Genomic DNA, 17208 nt, shown 5'->3' with positions numbered 1-17208 from the left:
GCTGCTGAGTGCAGAGCCCCAAGAGAAAGAATTCAACCTACACAATAGTAATTAACCTGGAGACAAGCCACTTTTTTTTTTTTTTATTCTAATGCATCCTTTAGGTTTTTGTCATTTAGCTATCAGAATTATGTTAACGTTCAAGCAGCAATTGAGAATCCGTTGAGAGTTGTTTGTTATTTATTGGTAATCGAGAAAGAGACTTAAAACTGCTTATATTTTAGCCACACCCAGCGCACTGTGGAGGATTTGTCTAATAGAAAGAATTTAAGCTGCAGCATTAAGAGATTCCTCTGTCTTTGCATGGGGGTTTTTTTTGGCTCTTTTTTTTTCTGGAAGTTATTCCTAGATCAATTTTTCCTTCGCTGGCCTAACATATTTCAAAATACATGCTTATATTTTTACACTTTCTTTGCAATGGAACTACGTTCTATTATGAACCAAATCCTTTTTATTAAGAAACAATAATCCTTTTCCTACGTCTGCGCTTGAGTTGTTTATGCTACATACTTTAGCAGAAAACCATGAAAGCCTGGCAGTTTATCTCATGCTGTTTTCAGTGAACATTTTTCCATGAGCACAGATATTTTTGTTTTTCACCAAAATCTTTGAACGTCTACACTTCAAATGCAGAAATGCAATGCCTGCATGGGGGCCTAACTTCTAACCAAAAAGTGCCAATATGATTTATGTAGGGTTTCAACTTGAGTGGCCATGTGGAGTTTTCAAATACACAAAGGGGCGGATTTTAAAACCCCTGCGCGCGCCGGCGCGCCTATTTTGCATAGGCCGCCAGCGCGCGTAAAGCCCCGGGACGTGCGTAAGTCCTGGGGCTTTCGAAACGGGGAGGGAGGGGGTGTGTCCGGGGGCGTTCCCGAAATGACGCAGCGTTTCGGGGGCGTGCCCTGGGGCGTGGTCGAGGCCTCCAGACCATGCCCCCGGGACTGGAGGACGGAGCGGGGCTGCCAGCGACAGGCGTAACTTTGCCGACAAAGGTAAGGGGGGGTAGGTGGGGGGAGGGCGAAGAAAAGTTCCCTCCGAGGCCGCTCCGAAATCGGAGCGGCCTCGGAAGGAACAGGCAGGCCGCGCGCAGGTTGCACAAATGTGCACCCCCTTGCGCGCGCCGACCCCGGATTTTATAAGAATCGCGCGGCTACGCGCGTATCTTATAAAATCTGGTGTACTTTTGTTCGCGCCAGTGGCGCGAACAAAAGTACCGGCACGCATATTGTTTTAAAATCCGCCCCAAAATGTCTCCTGTAATAAAGGTCAGTGCAAGAAAGACAGATATAATGATTGGTTCAAACACCAGCTGAATTATAAAAAACAAAAACTTCTGCTAGCATTGCAACGTCACACTAATCAACTTTAAAACTATCACTGCTGTAATCTTATTAATAATGTTCAAGCAAGTTCACTTTCCCAGGATAGTGGATATAGCACAAGATATATGAATACTTACTTGCTTTTGAGTGTAATAAGAATATTTTATATAAGATACAAGCTTGTTATTATGGAGGATTAAGCAGCTGCCATACAGAAAGAGAGAGAGAGAAGGAAAGAGAAAGGGGAAAAGTGTAACGAGATATGTGAATGTCCCCTTTAACAGTCTGGGCTGGTTCTGTGATGTAATCAAGAGACAAAAGGGATGCAATAAAAGAAATGATCTCTTTACCTAAAAGTTAAAAGCATGTTTCCTTCAGGTAAATATCTGAATTCTTGTTTAGCGATTTTTCTTGATGGTTTTAAACTTTGTTTGACATAAACTGTAGTTAGGTCACTTTGTAACCAATGTAGCCTGTTAGCTTATAGAAATTGCTCAGTGTCTTATCAAACAAGGCATCCCTCTAAGACAAAAGCTAGTAAGTCTGAGGGCTTCCTTCTTTCCAGAATCACCAGTTCAGGCCCGATTAGATCCAGTGAGGTATATGTGCATTGTTTATCACTACACTGAATACATACAGGTTCTAGAGCCTTACTGAATTACATTGTGGATATGAACCTATACTGACAATCACCTTCTACTCATTCACGTTGGTCAAATTAGAATAAACATATACATTGATCTAAGCTATGCGGTCAATGCCCTAAATTGCAGAAAGTGCCACAAACAGGGCTAAATGTAAAAGGAGTTTTCACGCTAATACATACAAAAATCCCTTTTTCAAAAGTTTTCGCAAATTGGTAGTTCACAGTAGAAAACTTGTTTGTGTGTGCAGAATTGTATTTAAAATTATTATTAATGAGCTGCTATGATGAACTATTCTGCAAATCAGCTCATCAATAATGATTTTAGAAAAAGCCAACCTATGAAAAAGACTTTACAGGCTAGTTTTTTTTCTGCCCCGTAGCTAATTTTCATGCAAAAGTTTGCCACGCTGCTTATTTTCATCCACAGCAAATTTTAGTGGGAAGTCCTGCAGATTAGTGCATTGACAGCTAAGTAATCTTAAATCCATTTTCTCACTCTCAAGTTTCATAGAATTTGTAGCAAAATACCCTAAGCACCACACTGAGGATCCAATTAATACATGGCCTTCAATTACATGAATGCATATCATACATTTATTTTAACAAAGTGAAGGTCTGAACTGGCTCATTGGTATAAGGTGAGCACATTGTGTGTCTTTGGGTTTCCTAATCGCTTGTGCTGTGTGCAAAGGGGTTAAAACAGAATTCTTGGTGTTGAAAATGGGGTGGGGAGGGAGATATGGCTGGAAAAGACTGCAGATCTGTCTCAGATGTGATTACTGTGTATGCTTGTTATTCAAATATAGGTTAGCTTTTCAGTATGTGGGGGGAGGAAGTTCTAAATTTGTTGTTATTCACCAGAAACGAGTGAGCACCGGAGCCTGTATGTATGATTCAAGCTTATTAATAATAAAAAGATCATGACTTTCACTGCATTTCTCAGAACTTTACTACTTGTAGCCAATTCGTCTCCTCGTGCATTGCGAAATGTGAACTCTTATTGGCTACACAACAAGGACAGGGGACACAGTCTAAACATTTTGGGCTGGATTTACACGCGCCGGCGCACCTATTTTGCATAGGCCGCCGGCGCACGCACAGCCCCGGAACGCGTGTAAGTCCCGGGGCTTCGTAAAAGGGGTGGGGTGCCGGCCCGGGGGCATGGTCGAGGCCTCCGGACCAGCCCCCGGGTTGGGTGATGACACACCAGCAGCCTGCTGGCGCGCGCAGATTTACGTCTGCTTTCAGCAGGCGTAAATCTGCCAACAAAAGGTAGGGGGGGTAGGTGCGGGGGGGGGGGGGGATGGAAAGAAAGTTCCCTCCGAGGCCGCTCCGATTTCGGAGCGACCTTGGAGGGAACAGGCAGCGTGCGCCAGGCTCAGCGCATGCAGGTTGCACAAATGTGCACCCCCTTGCACGCGCCGACCCCGGATTTTATAGGCTACGCGCGTATCTTATAAAATCCAGCGTACTTTTGTTCGCGCCTGGTACGCGAATAAAAGTACGCGCTCACGCAAATTTATAAAATCTGCCTCTTTAGAAATACTTCCAGAAACAGAAAAAATAAGACCCAAAATCCATAAAGCCTAGCATCCTGGCACGTTGTTGGATAGATTTAAGTGTATTTTGTATAGCGCGTGCACAATACAAAATACATGTGCATGCGCATGTGTGTCCTTATAGCTGTGTATATGAGCGCACGTGTTTGTTTTAAACTTATCCTCTTAGAGTGCATTTATGCACGTAAAATCTATTGACAATTCAATGGCACATATGGTAGCAATTTTCAAAAGTCCACTTGCATGTGTAAAACCCAGTTTTAAGCATGTAAATCCTTTTTTAAATTACCCTATTACTTTGCAAAATTGCCTTCAACGTGCAAAGTGAATTATGAAAAGGCTTTATCAACACTAACCTTTGAAATTGTTAGTGACAAACTGAAAATGGTCATTTCAGCCCGATTAAATTTATAGAATGAGATTAACATTTTTTTATGTTTACATTCTCCCTTTGTTAAAACTAAATGAAAAGATCAGTTGTTTTTATTGGGCTGATAGATTTGTGTCCTGCTAGCTGGATTTAAATAAGAGATAAGAATCTCTAGGCAATCAGAAACCTAACATTAATTTTTTAAATTAGAAAGTCATCCAAAAACGTATTTCCATTTTTTGCTGATTCATTTGCCCTTTTTAAATTTCTCATTTATCAGAACCAACAAATTCACATTCCCTTGTGTTTTGTATTGGTTAGGATCATTGTGCTAAAAGCTAGAGAGATGCCCTGCTTCAAACTGACTGCAAGTAGCCTCATCTCACCAAGCTGCAATTCAGTGATGATAACAAAGCTGTAGTACTGAAGGGGGTAGGGGTAAACCACAAATCTCAGATTATTCTCCTTACAGAATTAGAAACCTTGGTCCAGATTAATGAACGTCTCTTATACAGCCACACTGCTCTCACAGACGCATCACTTATGTTTTCATAACTACCAAACGGGCATTAGGGAATAAGAGTTGATGCTTGCGTGTGTCTCTAATCCTTGCCAGAGTGCTGTAATCCCCACGGATTTTGAGCTAGTGTCAGCTGTTCAAATGCTGTGGGGAATATGCACCAAACAGATGGAGAAGCAGGCACTGTTCTCAAGCCACAGAAGCTCCACCATAAATACATTGCAAATAAAGAGAAAGGCGTTGGGCAAGTCTAACAAAATTAAAATGAACTGTAACCATTAAAGAAGCTGCACTAGGAAAGTCGTCTTAGCTCATTGAACCTGTAGTGTAGGCTTCTAGTAGCTGAACTGGTTCTGAAGAAAACTGGAGTTATGGTAGATTGTAATAATTTTTAGAGGAGATGCTGAACTACAAGAGCTTTTAAAATCTCACAGTACTCTTCCTCGTAAGATAATTAAACCTGCCAGTCAAAACAAAAATTATTAAAAAGGTATTGAGGTCATTAACAGAAACTTAACTTCTGACAGCAGAAGTATTAGCTGAACTCTACAAAATATGCATTTGCCTGAACTCTATTGCTGGCCTTTTGGTTTTATTTCGACATCTTCTTTTTCTCCTTCTTTTATACCTTTTTAAAAATTTCATGTTTCTTATATAAAAGGGATGAATTTTTTTTAATTATGGCCATGCTCTTTTTCTAACACACTAAATGCTGTACTCGTGCTGTACAAATATTCTCAATTTTGGGACCTTGGTATACAATATACTGAATGTCCCCCACCTTTCATAAGCCTTCTGCAAACCTGCACCCATATCAGATGTCACAACAGTATATATATATTTAGAAAAAGGCCTAGCAAAAGTAGATTATTTTGCATTATGTATCTAAGAAATCAAAGTATTGTAAGTAATTTTGGTTGAAGTCTTCCTGTAATTGAACTTGATAGGTAAAGCTCTCGTTGAAGTGATAACATGTAACTTCTGGTGAGGCTAAGGGAGAGATATAACCATATAATCAGCCATGCTTTAACTCGCTACTGGACAATAATTGATAGTAGGGTTGTGCATGGAAAAAATGTTCAGGTCGGTTTGTTTTGTTTCACTGCATTTTCTCTAATTCTGGGTTGTTTTTTTTCTTTTGAATTTTTGGGGGTTATTCATCTTCAACAACTCGCATGTACAAAAACCAACCACAAATTGCCAAAAACGAATAACCCAAAATATATTCTGAATTTTAGGAAACAGTCACTTTTTATTATGCTGTTTGTTAACAAAGTGAAAATTGACTTATTGGTCACATTTTACCAATTTCAAATGAATGCACATGCCTAATTGAAGGTAATTCTATTCTAACCAGAAGGAATTCAATTTTAGTAATACAAGGGCACAGCTTTGGCATTTACAGAGGTGGTATTATTCATTTTCATATTTAAACATACAGCTGATTTGCAAGAAAGAAAATGTTCAAAAATTTCTTGCAAACCATTTTACTTCTCCAATCGTATGAAATTCAAATTTCTTCATATTTTGCCCGAGATCTGAGAGACAAAATCTCATGGGATTTTCCTGCAGATCTTGGGAATAAATTCAATTTAGACAAAATCTGTAGCAAGTGGATTTCTGCCTGATCAGAGTTTGACCCAATATTTTGGCACATAATTTTGAGGGAGAGGGCTCAGCAGTTTCTGCCTGCTCTTTTGTGTTTCCAGCTTATTCAGAACTGGCCTCTGCTTGGCGTGGTGCCATTAGCCCTCACTCAAACTACCGAGGATTTATTCCCCTATTATTATAACCTAACCTACTTAGCCCAGTTACTGCGGGAACAACCACAGCTCTCTCTCCAGAATGAGATAATAAAGCACCCCTAGTCTGATCACTAGGTATTTCCATTGAGCAATGATGGAGAATCCCTCTCCCTGTGGGCTGTGAGCACTGCCTTTGCAGCATGGCCAATCCTAGCTGACTCAGGAAGCAGAGCCCTGGCCTGAAAACTTAGCCCAGGTCCTTCACATGGTAACATAGTAATGAAGGCAGAAAAGGACCAAATGGTCCATCCAGTCTGCCCAGCAAGCTTCTTAAGGTTGAATCTGCCATGCAGGTTACCCCATGTTTCTCTTAAAGGTAGTAACTGGTGCTCCATGCAGTCAGTTATTCCCAAATCTTATGATAATCCATAAAATATTTACTGCAAGCAACATTTTTACAGGATAATGAGCCTTCTTAAAAATTAATTCAGTGCTGACGTGTTTTGCTTATGGACTTGGCCTTAGACGCAGTCCCGTGCTTTTTCACTTTTGACTGAGTATCAGTACCCCAGAAAAAGCACTTAACTGCTTCTAAGGTCAAGTCCATAAGCAAAGCACAGCATTGGGCCAGCCTCTATTTTGTGCATTTCTATCTCAAACCACAGGTGCTTTTCTGAGTAATCAAAATATATAAATTCACCTAGTTCTTAGACAGCATGCAAGCAAATATATCTCATGAATATTCATTCTAGATATCCTGAATATAGACATTTTGGATCCACTGTGCAACAGAATTCTCAAGGTGAGAGCTATGCTTTATTAGCTATGATATATGAAAAACATCTTATAGACAATGCATGGAAAACAAATTGTTTTCTTTGGGTTTTCATTTCATTTTTATTTTATTTTTTCATTCTGTTTTTCTCATTTTCGTGCATATTAAAACTAAAAATATGAAATAACCAGTTTTAATGGTGTTTCCATTTCATTTTAAAATGACAGCACCTCCCTAGAAATAGGATTTGCCTTTAAATGAGGTCATAATGCTATAGTGGACTGCTTTGTGTTCACTTGGCATATCAGCCGAGCTGACCTAAACATCTGTCATATTATAATGCTTCCTTGTAATATGCATATTTTAGTTCTACATACCATTAAAAAAACAGCACCAACCTTTTTTTTTTTTAATTCATTTTTTATCATAATAGAGTTAGTGTCTACCAGGATATATTAGTTCTCTCCATGCCAACACTAAATACTTGCATCAAAAGGACGCCTGGCCTCTATTAGAATCTGTCTGATATGCCTCAGCAAAAGATAATGGGTAATTAGAGTTCAGTACCCAGAAAATACAGACAATAGATGTTATGATGGTTTATAAAACTCGATAAATAAAATAAATAAATAAATAAAAATAACAGAGAATGCTATATAATCTCAGTATGCATGGAAAAGAATGTCAAGATTGCCAAACCATCAGCTAAGTTTATATGGGGTTTCAAATATGATTTTCTTCCAGGATAAATACTTGAACGTCTAACTTCAGTATATCTGCCATCTATTAAGACTACTACTCAGGGCTTACCCACCCACAGGCCGATACAGTAAAATCGGCGGGAGACCCGGTGCTCCAAGGCGAGCACCCACTCTTCTGGGTTGGCGATCCAGTATTTAAATGAGGGCCCACGGTAAGAAGAGGCACTAGGGACACTAGCGCGTCCCTAGTGCCTCCTTTTTGACAGGAGCGGTGGCTGTCAGCGGGTTTGACAGCCAATGCTCAATTTTGCCGGGGCCGGTTCTCAAACCTGCTGACAGCCACAGGTTCGGAAAATAGACGCAGGCATAATTGAATGTCCGTCTTCCGACCTGCGGGCCGTTTTTAAAATTTTTTTTTAAAATTTTTAATTATTTTTTTAAATTTTGGGGCCTCCGACTTAATATCGCTATGATATGAAGTCGGAGGGTGTACAGAAAAGCAGTTTTTTCTGTTTTGCACACTTCCCAGGCGCCGGCAGGCATAAACTTTTGAAAGTAAAATGTGCAGCCTCGCTGCACATTTTGCTTTCTGGATCGCACGGGAATAACTAATAGGGCCATCAACATGCATTTGCATGTTGCGGGCGCCATTAGTTTAAGGTGGGGTTGGCCACGCGTTTTCGGCGCACTATTACCCCTTACTGTCGGGCCGATACAGTACAGTACCGCTAATGAGGTATGAAAACAGATTAACAGAGTTAAACAAATACTCAGGAACATTCTGCTACAGGATCAGCCCAAAAAAGATAACAGCACTTCTGGTTGTCACTTATAGCTCCCAGCTGAAACCACTGAAATGTATCATCAAGGATCTACCTCTGCTGGATAACAATACCATCCTCTCACATGCCTTGAGTGGCACCCCTATTCTGGCGTACCAACAGCCCCACAACCTCAAATGGATTCTCATCAGCAAATTATACAACAATGACACCAACACAGAAATGAGACCCGGCCAGAAACCCAGATGCCAACTCTGTCCCATATATAATGGGCAACGACGACACCATCCGGGGCTCATTTACTTGTTCTTATTCCAATGTAATATATGTAGGGTCCTTTGTTTTTAGTTTAAACCAATTTTCACCCATATATTCCTGGATTTTTCCAAAGGTGAAAATTGTTTTCAACTGATATTCACTCTAATTTAGGCCGTTTAAAAACCTGTTCCAGAGCTACAGATGCAGCTTTTCAAGGCCTCCAGCCACTGCTGGAAGCCAGTGTGGGCCAAAGCACAAGCTGTGTTTGGTCACATCCCACCAGTGAAAGCGCTCACCCCTCCAGTGCCACCCATGCCGTGTTTCAAGTCCCGCCTCCTCACCCTCCAAGCAGCCAAAGAGCCTGCTGTGTGGAGTCACTAATGCATTTAAAGCAGGCCCTGTCCACCAGAAGCACTTCCAGGCAGGCTCCCTGGATGCACAAAAGCAGAAATGCAGTGCCGCAGCGCGTGGGAGCTTCAAGCATACTGCGGAAGAAAAATGGAAAAGGATGGAGCCATCACCAATAAGGATTAATGCTGTTGTAATGCAGGGAAGGGCAGGGAGAGAAACAGAATCTGGGCTAGAAGTGGGAAGAGAGCGACATGTTAGGCAGGGGATAGGGGATAAAGATCGGGATGCTGCTAAGTGGGTGGGTGGAAGAATCTGCTTAATATTATTTTATTGTCCTAGCTTCTGTCAACCAAAATAAACTCCAATATTTACCTTGAAAAATAAGTCATTTTTCTCAATTGATTTTCTCTCCCTTTTTTGTTCTTGTCATAATAAACCTCAATAAATTCCTGGAACAAACAAAGAACAATAAAAACAAAAATGAAGGCCCCTAAATATATGCCATCAGCTGCCAGCAATGCCCCTCTGCTGTCTACATAATTCAGTCTTTAAGGGAAAGAATAAATGAGCACAAATATGATATTAGAAATGGCAACATTCAGAAACCAGTAGATCATTTAAACCTTCCAAGATATTCTCTGTCTGACCTTACCATTTCCATAAGCCTACATAAAAACTTCAAAACGGAAAAGTCCAGCGAGAAACTTCTGAATTGGAACTCATCAAAAAAATGTACCACCATCACCCTACGTCTGAAGAGAGACAATGGATTCATGGCACACTACAGATATCTATAGACAACTATTCTTAAAAGACAGGATGATCTAACAATATAAGAAGTTGCCATACTAAGTCAGACCGAGGGTCAAGCAAGCCCAGCATCCTGTTTCCAACAGTGGCCAATCCAGGTTACACGTACCTAACAGGTACCCAAACATTAAATAGATCTCATGTTACTAATGCCAATAATAGCAGTGGCTATTCCCTATGTTAACTTAATAACAATTTATTGACTTCTCACCTTTTTTAAAACCAGCTACACTATCTGCCCTAACTACATCCTTCGGCAACAAATTCCAGAGCTTAATTGTGTGTTGAGGGAAAAATAATTTTTGCCGATTTGTTTTAAATGTGCTACTTGCTAACTTCATGGAATGCTCCCTGGGCCGGATTTAAAAGGGTACGCGCATAACCCTTTTAAAACCCCCCTGCATGCGCCAAGCCTATTTTGCATAGGCTCAGCGGCGTGCGCAAGCCCCAGGACGAGCATAGGTCCCGAGGCTTGCAAAAAGGGGCGGTCGGGGGCGTGGACAGGGGGCGTGGTTTTGGATCAGGGGGGGGCATGTGGGTGGTCCGGGGCGTGGCCGAGTGCCCCGACACAGCGGCCTGTGTCGGGGCCTGCCGCGCCGGCGCGCGTAAGTTACTACTGCCCGGAGGCAGTAGTAACTTTTCTGATAAAGGTAGGGGGGGGGTGGAAGGGAACAGGCAGCGTGCACAGGGCTCGGCGCGCGCAAGTTGCACAAATGTGCACCCCCTTGCGCGCGCCGACCCCGGATTTTATAAGATATGCGCGTATCTTATAAAATCCAGCGTACTTTTGTTCTCGTCTGATGTGTGAACAAAAGTACGCGCGAGCGCTCTCTTTTAAAATGTACCCCCCCTATGTTATGTTAGTATTATTAACATACAGGCCGATACAGTACAGTGCGCTCCGGCGGAGCGCACTGTTAACCCACGATTGGACGCGTGTTTGACGCCCTAGCGTTACCCCTTATTCAGTAAGGGGTCGAAAACGTGCGTCCAACACCCCCCCCCCCCACCGAACCTAATAGCGCCCGCAACAATCAAATGCATGTTGATGGCCCTATTAGGAATTCCCACGCGATTCAGAAAGGAAAATGTGCAGCCAAGCTGCACATTTTACTTTCAGAAATTAGCACAGTAAAAACTGCTTTTCTGTGCACCCTCTGACTTAATATCATGGCGATATTAAGTCGGAGGTCCTGAAAGTTACAAAAAGTTAAAAAAAATTTTTTTGAAGTCTGCCCGCGGCTTGAAAACCAGACGCTCAATTTTGCCGGCGTCCGGTTTCCGAACCCGTGGCTGTCAGCGGGTTTGAGAACCGACGCCGGCAAAATTGAGCATCGGCTGTCAAACTCACTGACAGTCACTGCTCCTGTCCAAAAAGAGGCGCTAGGGACGCGCTAGTGTCCCTAGTGCCTCTTTTTACCGCCAACCCTAATTTGAATACTGAATCGCGCGCACAGGAGAGTGGCCTGTGAGCGAGCCGGGAGAGCGGGCACAGGCCACTCTCCCGCGCACTTTACTGTATCGGCCCGATAAGCAGCATAGAAATAAAGTAAGTGGCTAACAGATCATGCACAGTTGAAAACACAGTTAAAATCAACATGTACAACAACCAGTAAAAAGAAATAAAAGCAATTGATTTATGCCTAATAAAAACTTTAAAGATAAAAAAAAAATCAAATATTAAAACAAAAGATTCAAAAACAATTGAGCAGCAAAAATGGAATAAAAATTTCAAAATAATTTGGATTCAATCCTTCTATTATCTGAAAGAGTAAATAACTGATTCACATTTACCCATTCTAGTCCTCTCATAATTTTAAACATCTCTATCATATCCCCCCTCAGCCATCTCTTCTCCAATCTGAACAGCCCTAACCTCTTTAACCTTTCCTCATAGGGCAGCCGTTCCATCCCCTTTATCATTTTGGTTGCCCTTCTCTGTACTTTCTCCAGTGCAACTATATCTTTTTTGAGATGCAGCAACCAGAAATGCACACAGTACTCAAGCTGCGGTCTCACCATGGAGCGATACAGAGGCATTTTGACATTCTCTGTTTTATTCACCATTCCCTTCCTAATAGGGATGTGAATCATTTTTCTGACAGATGAAAATATCATCAGGAATCGGGGTTCCCCGAAAGTGATAAGAAAACCCCACGAAATTTTCATGGGGTTCTATTATTGATTTGGGGGGGGGCGGGAAGAAAGGGCACACAAAAATGACCCCCAAACCCACCCCGAGCCTTTAAATCTAATTATTTAGAATCCCTGACCCCCCCCAAAACTTTTCTAAAGTACCTGGTGGTCCAGCAGGGGGTCCCGGGAGCGATCTCCCGCTCTCGGGCCGTCGGCTGCCACTAATCAAAATGGCGCCGATGGCACTTTGCCCTTACCTTTTGACAGGGGCTATTGGTGGGATTGGCCGGCCCCGTCACATGATAGGAGCAACGGATGGCCCGCGCCATGAAGTTTTTGAAAGCTCATGCCTCAATCAATAATCTGACTAGTCTATAAGATGCCACCAACCGCTACCAATTTTGCTATCCTAAACTAACACGGGCACACCTCTAAAGATTTTTACCCAGGGTAAGTAAAGTGTAACTCCAGCATTCATTCATAAACCAATCCATCATTCTTAGGAATGATTCCCATTCCTAAGAATACATAGGTTCTGAATTCCATTTCAGTGACACGTCAGAGTGCAGAATCATACTCACTGCTTATATGGGTCATGCCAGGGCAAAGCTAACCAGTCCCCATGCATGTCATGCATGTAATCCACCATGTCCTCTGGCCTTTTATCTGATGAGATAAAGATAATCTCAAACTGAGCAGGGGGCTCTGACTCTTCCACCAGCTCAGTGTAGAAATCGCACAGTATAGGTGTGAAGTCTTTGCAAGGAGAGCACCAGCCAGCTGAGAAATACAATCCCACTATTTTGTTTTGTAAAGCTTCTTCAGGGTCCACATTTTCCCCATCTTTGTTTATCAGGATTCTACCACAAAATAAATCCATTTTTCAACAAGGAAAAAAATAACTGGGTACAGAATTAGCATAAATTAAATTTGTCTTTTTTTTTTTTTTTTTAATTTTTACCCTCTACCACTCCAAAGATGAGAAGTACTTCTAAAAGAGTCTTCTAAAAGAAAGGTCTTCTAAATGTCTTGCAATAAGTCTGCAAAAAAAGTGTAAATAAAGTTATTTAGAATAGGACTATTCTTGATCCTAAACATTACGACTGAATTTGCAGTAAAGAGTCTATAATTAAAAGGTAAAGCTGTAGGCCAGATTTACTAAGATGTTTCTCTTAGTGATGCAAAATGGAAGTAACAGCAGAGTAAACCGAGCTGCATGCAAGCACTTTCATTTTCACACCACACCAAAATGGAATGTAATATGGTGGGCACAGAGGGACAGAAACGTAAGAGAATGCAAATCGTTGCTGACTTATAGCTTGCAATAAGCCAAGTTATGTAACCAGAAGTGTCACATTTGTCAAATAACAGATACACTTCTCTGAAAGAAGCACAAATTCCATTACAAATCCAATTCATTTATTCACTTTGTTTATCCAAAATGTGTACCTGCCCAAAACTATCAACTTTTAAACCATGAGCTTTGAAACAAAATTATACTCACAGTTAGACAATGCTAAAGAGCATTTATGTTGCCTAGCAGCAAAAAATAAATAAATAAATAAATAGTAATTTACTCTCAAATAATGACTAAATGATAGTTAATGCCTCAAAGTCTGGGGGTGGAAGGGAAATAGAACCAAAGAGCTAAGAGAAACAGATAAGTATGAGAAAAAATGTGTGAAGCTTGCTGGGCAGACTGGATGGGCCGTTTGGTCGTCTTCTGCCGTCATTTCTATGTTTTATATATTTATATATATATATAAATATATAAAAGAGACGTCATTGTTGCCCTGTCCAATATTTCTCTCACTTCCCAAGGGCAAAATCATAAATTTTAAAGGTTCAGTCTCACAAAATAATTTACAACATGCCCACTAGTATTATGTTTTTTCCACTACACTCCTTCCGATATTATGCACTAGGCATTCTTCCCACAGAAACAGAAAGGAAAATCCGTTTCTTTTATCTGGGTAAAAATTCAAACAACAGAGTGGGAGGTTTTGTCCTACAGCTACTATTAGAACATTAGGACACAGTTATTTTTAATATAAATAATTATTTTTGGCCCACCTTTTCAAACAATGCAGAGAGTGTATAGAAATGGATGCGGTTATTCTGACTTTTAAAACAACGCTAGTTAGCTGTGAAAACCAAAAGGCAAACAAGAACCAAAAATGATCCAAAACTTTCTAACTCACTAATCATGCAGAAGGTTTCCAGATGCGCAGCAGCTTCCAATTCAGCCCGACACCCCTTTTGCTCATTTGTGTTTAACTTCTTCCTCGATGTGGAAAGCTTTTACGGTCTGAGGGCTCCAAATAGCAACAGCAATAACAAGAGCTGGTGCTCCTGCTGCCACCTGCTCTGAACTGCTTGCACCGGCTGCCGGAGCCTCCCTCCCTCCCAAGATCGGATAGAAACCGAGGGAGGAGCTCTGCTGGGGGAGAGTGTGACTCACCGCTCCCACGCCAGAAGAAGACAGACTGACCTGGTAAAATTCCAACTTTAAGACGTTTTTGGCCAGTTCGCTTTCTTTTTTTGTTTTGTTTTAATTCGCATTTCAAAGCTTTCCCAGGTTTCATTGCCTGTTTGCAAAAAACGGAGAAAGTATGCTTCTGTATATCCCAAACTGCTCCCAAGGGTGATCTGTGAGCTCCAGATGATACAGCGGATGGGGGGATGGGGACTCGTGGGTTTTTCCAGTTCCCCGTTCCCCATGCCCCCTCTACATAAATGTTTTTAACAGCAAGAACTGACTGACCTGTTCATGATAACCTGGTCAGTGGTCGCTAGTCAGGACAGGCTCAATAACCAAAATAGTTCATTGATGGAGGAGGGGTGCTTGGTGAGAATGGGTGTTATTTTTGGCTTCACTGAAAAATTGTGGGTTTTGAGAGCTTTACACTTCCAAATTGTAGTAAGGCTAGCTGCCTCCTGTAAAAAAAAAAAACCCCAAATATGGTAAATCACCTGAAATGTATAAGTGGAAGGCCTTAAATCCATATTATGAGTGTATTCTTCTGTCCAGTTACAATGTGTTCAGCATTGGAGACAGCCAAAAGCTGCCTGTGCAGGTGCAGGACTGCCAGGGCTGTGTTCCAGCACCACTGGGAACACAAGGAGGCGCAGCAATCCCAGACCACTGAATTGCACCACAAGGAATGTGAGGAATAATAGCAGCCCTGGACCAAGAGCAGTAGTTCCTGACCAGCAGGAGCACAATGGAACTAGAGGTGTCTGTGGAACAGCAGCCGGTGCAATGCACCTCCTCCTCCTCTTCCTTTTCCAGCAGATGAAGCAGGCCTTGTGGGATTGGGGTGGAGGAAGTTGCTGGGGAAATGAGCATAATGCTTCTTCTCTTTGTCTGTGCTGCTGCTGCCGCCGCCACTATATTCCCGAGCCCAAGCGGAAGGAAAAGACAGGAGTCAATGGGGGTACGAGATGGGGTGGAATGTGGAAGTAGGGAGGCAGTAGGATTGGGAGACAGAGGAGGCAGTGGGACTCAGAGAGGAAGAGGCCAGGGGGTTGCATGGCTGGGGGGAGGGAGATGGAGGTGGCATAAAGGCTGTGGGAAAGGGAGAGGGCAGTAGGGCTGAGAAAGAGGAGATTGGTGGAGGGAGCAGCAAGGCTCCGAGATGGAAAAATGTTTCCCTGCATAACTCTCTCTGACACTAAGAGAAACAGGCATGGCTCATTTGAGTGCAGGTTTTTTTTTTTCTTCTTCTTTTGCCATGTGCCAGAGGCGTTGCAGAACTCCTATTACATAGTCCCTTTTGGCTCTCACTGTTGTCTTTTGGCACCTGTCCGAGGCTCAAATCATTAGGGATGTGAATCGTTTTTTGACGATTTAAAATATCGTCTGATATATTTTAAATTGTCAAAAATCGTTAGAGGCGATATTTAATAGGAATTCCCCCGATTTATCGTCAAAAATCGTAAATCGGGGGAAGGGGGAGGGCGGGAAAACCGGCACACTAAAACAACCCTAAAACCCACCCCGACCCTTTAAAATAAATCCCCCACCCTCCCGAACCCCCCCAAAATGCCTTAAATTACCTGGGGTCCAGAGGGGGGGGGGGTCCCGGTGTGATCTTTTACTCTCGGGCCTCCGGTGCGTTGTAGAAATGGCGCCGGCGCCATTTCTACAACGCACCGGAGGCCCGAGAGTAAAAGATCACACCGGGCCCCCCCCCCCCCCCCACTGGACCCCAGGTAATTTAAGGCATTTTGGGGGGGTTCGGGAGGGTGGGGGATTTATTTTAAAGGGTCGGGGTGGGTTTTAGGGATGTTTTAGTGTGCCAGTTTTCCCGCCCTCCCCCGATTTACACGATATTTAAAAAAACAAAACCCCGACGATCCGATTTCCCCCCCCCCCCCCCCAGCCGAAATCGATCGTTAAGACGATCGATCACACGATTCACATCTCTACAAATCATACACAAGTGACATAGAGGTTGCCACCTCGGCCCCCATTTTTTAACATTCAATCTGTGCTGTGTAGACGGTGGAACGATAAGCCTACTGTCTTTTGCTCATAGGAAGGACAATACCTTATGTGTGCAAAAGCAGATGTGGTGCACCTATATCTGCCTACAAAGGGAGGGGGCACCATCTCCTAAACACTGAACAAGCTTAACTTCTACAGTAACCAAACATTCATTTCCACTGCGCAGTGTACTTGGGGACTCTTGGAACACAGTGTGAGCTGCTATGTGCCAAGTAGGCAGGAGGAGTGAGCGAGTAGTGTGTGGTACACGATCTGCACAGGTGCATAGCACAGGATGTAGATTGGTAATGCTGGTGCAGTGGACCAGGCAGACTTCCACAGACTGCCATTCCTGCAGTGGCCTGCCTTTGGGATCTGGTAATCCTTACCTTACACATATTACACAGACCCTCCCCAAGGCATGGCAGTACCAGGGTGGGAGCCACAGTGTGGAAGTGAGCCTGGTTCCCAGCATAAGCAGCATCCCTCTATGCCCTCTGGTGGTTGCCCATGCACATTGTAGAGCAGATGGTACTCCCTCACTCCTTATCTCTAATTGTGACGCAGCAACTAACAATCAGGCCCCTTATTCAGTAAGGGGTAATAGCTCGCCGAAAACTCGGGTCCAACCCCCCCCGAAACTAATTGCCACCGCATCATGCATGTTGATGGCCCTATTAGTTATGCCCGCGCGATTCAGAAAGTAAAATGTGCAGCCAAGCCGCACATTTTACTTTCAGA

General features: G+C 42.7%; 1 protein-coding gene across 3 annotated transcripts in view; it reads right to left on the bottom strand.

Moving 5' to 3' along the window:
* NXNL2 (nucleoredoxin like 2) overlaps window positions 1-14415 on the bottom strand; it is a 31743-nt gene extending 17328 nt beyond the window's left edge. The window contains exons 1-2 of one of the 3 annotated variants that reach the window (XR_003858969.1): window positions 14180-14415; window positions 12940-13018 (exon numbers count right to left, since the gene is read on the bottom strand). Coding sequence is in view for 1 of the 3 variants with exons in the window: in XM_029618363.1 (XP_029474223.1) it covers window positions 12560-12858 (299 nt within the window). In the remaining 2 variants the exon portion in view is untranslated. The other 2 variants (XR_003858968.1, XM_029618363.1) reach the window with 2 other exon arrangements.
* Between the last annotated feature and the right edge of the window lie 2793 nt (window positions 14416-17208).

This window comes from Rhinatrema bivittatum, chromosome 1, assembly GCF_901001135.1.
Source record: "Rhinatrema bivittatum chromosome 1, aRhiBiv1.1, whole genome shotgun sequence".
Classification (NCBI taxonomy): Eukaryota; Metazoa; Chordata; class Amphibia; order Gymnophiona; family Rhinatrematidae; genus Rhinatrema; species Rhinatrema bivittatum.
Note: the sequence above shows the minus strand (reverse complement) of the source record. Positions and strands in the feature narration are given on the sequence as shown.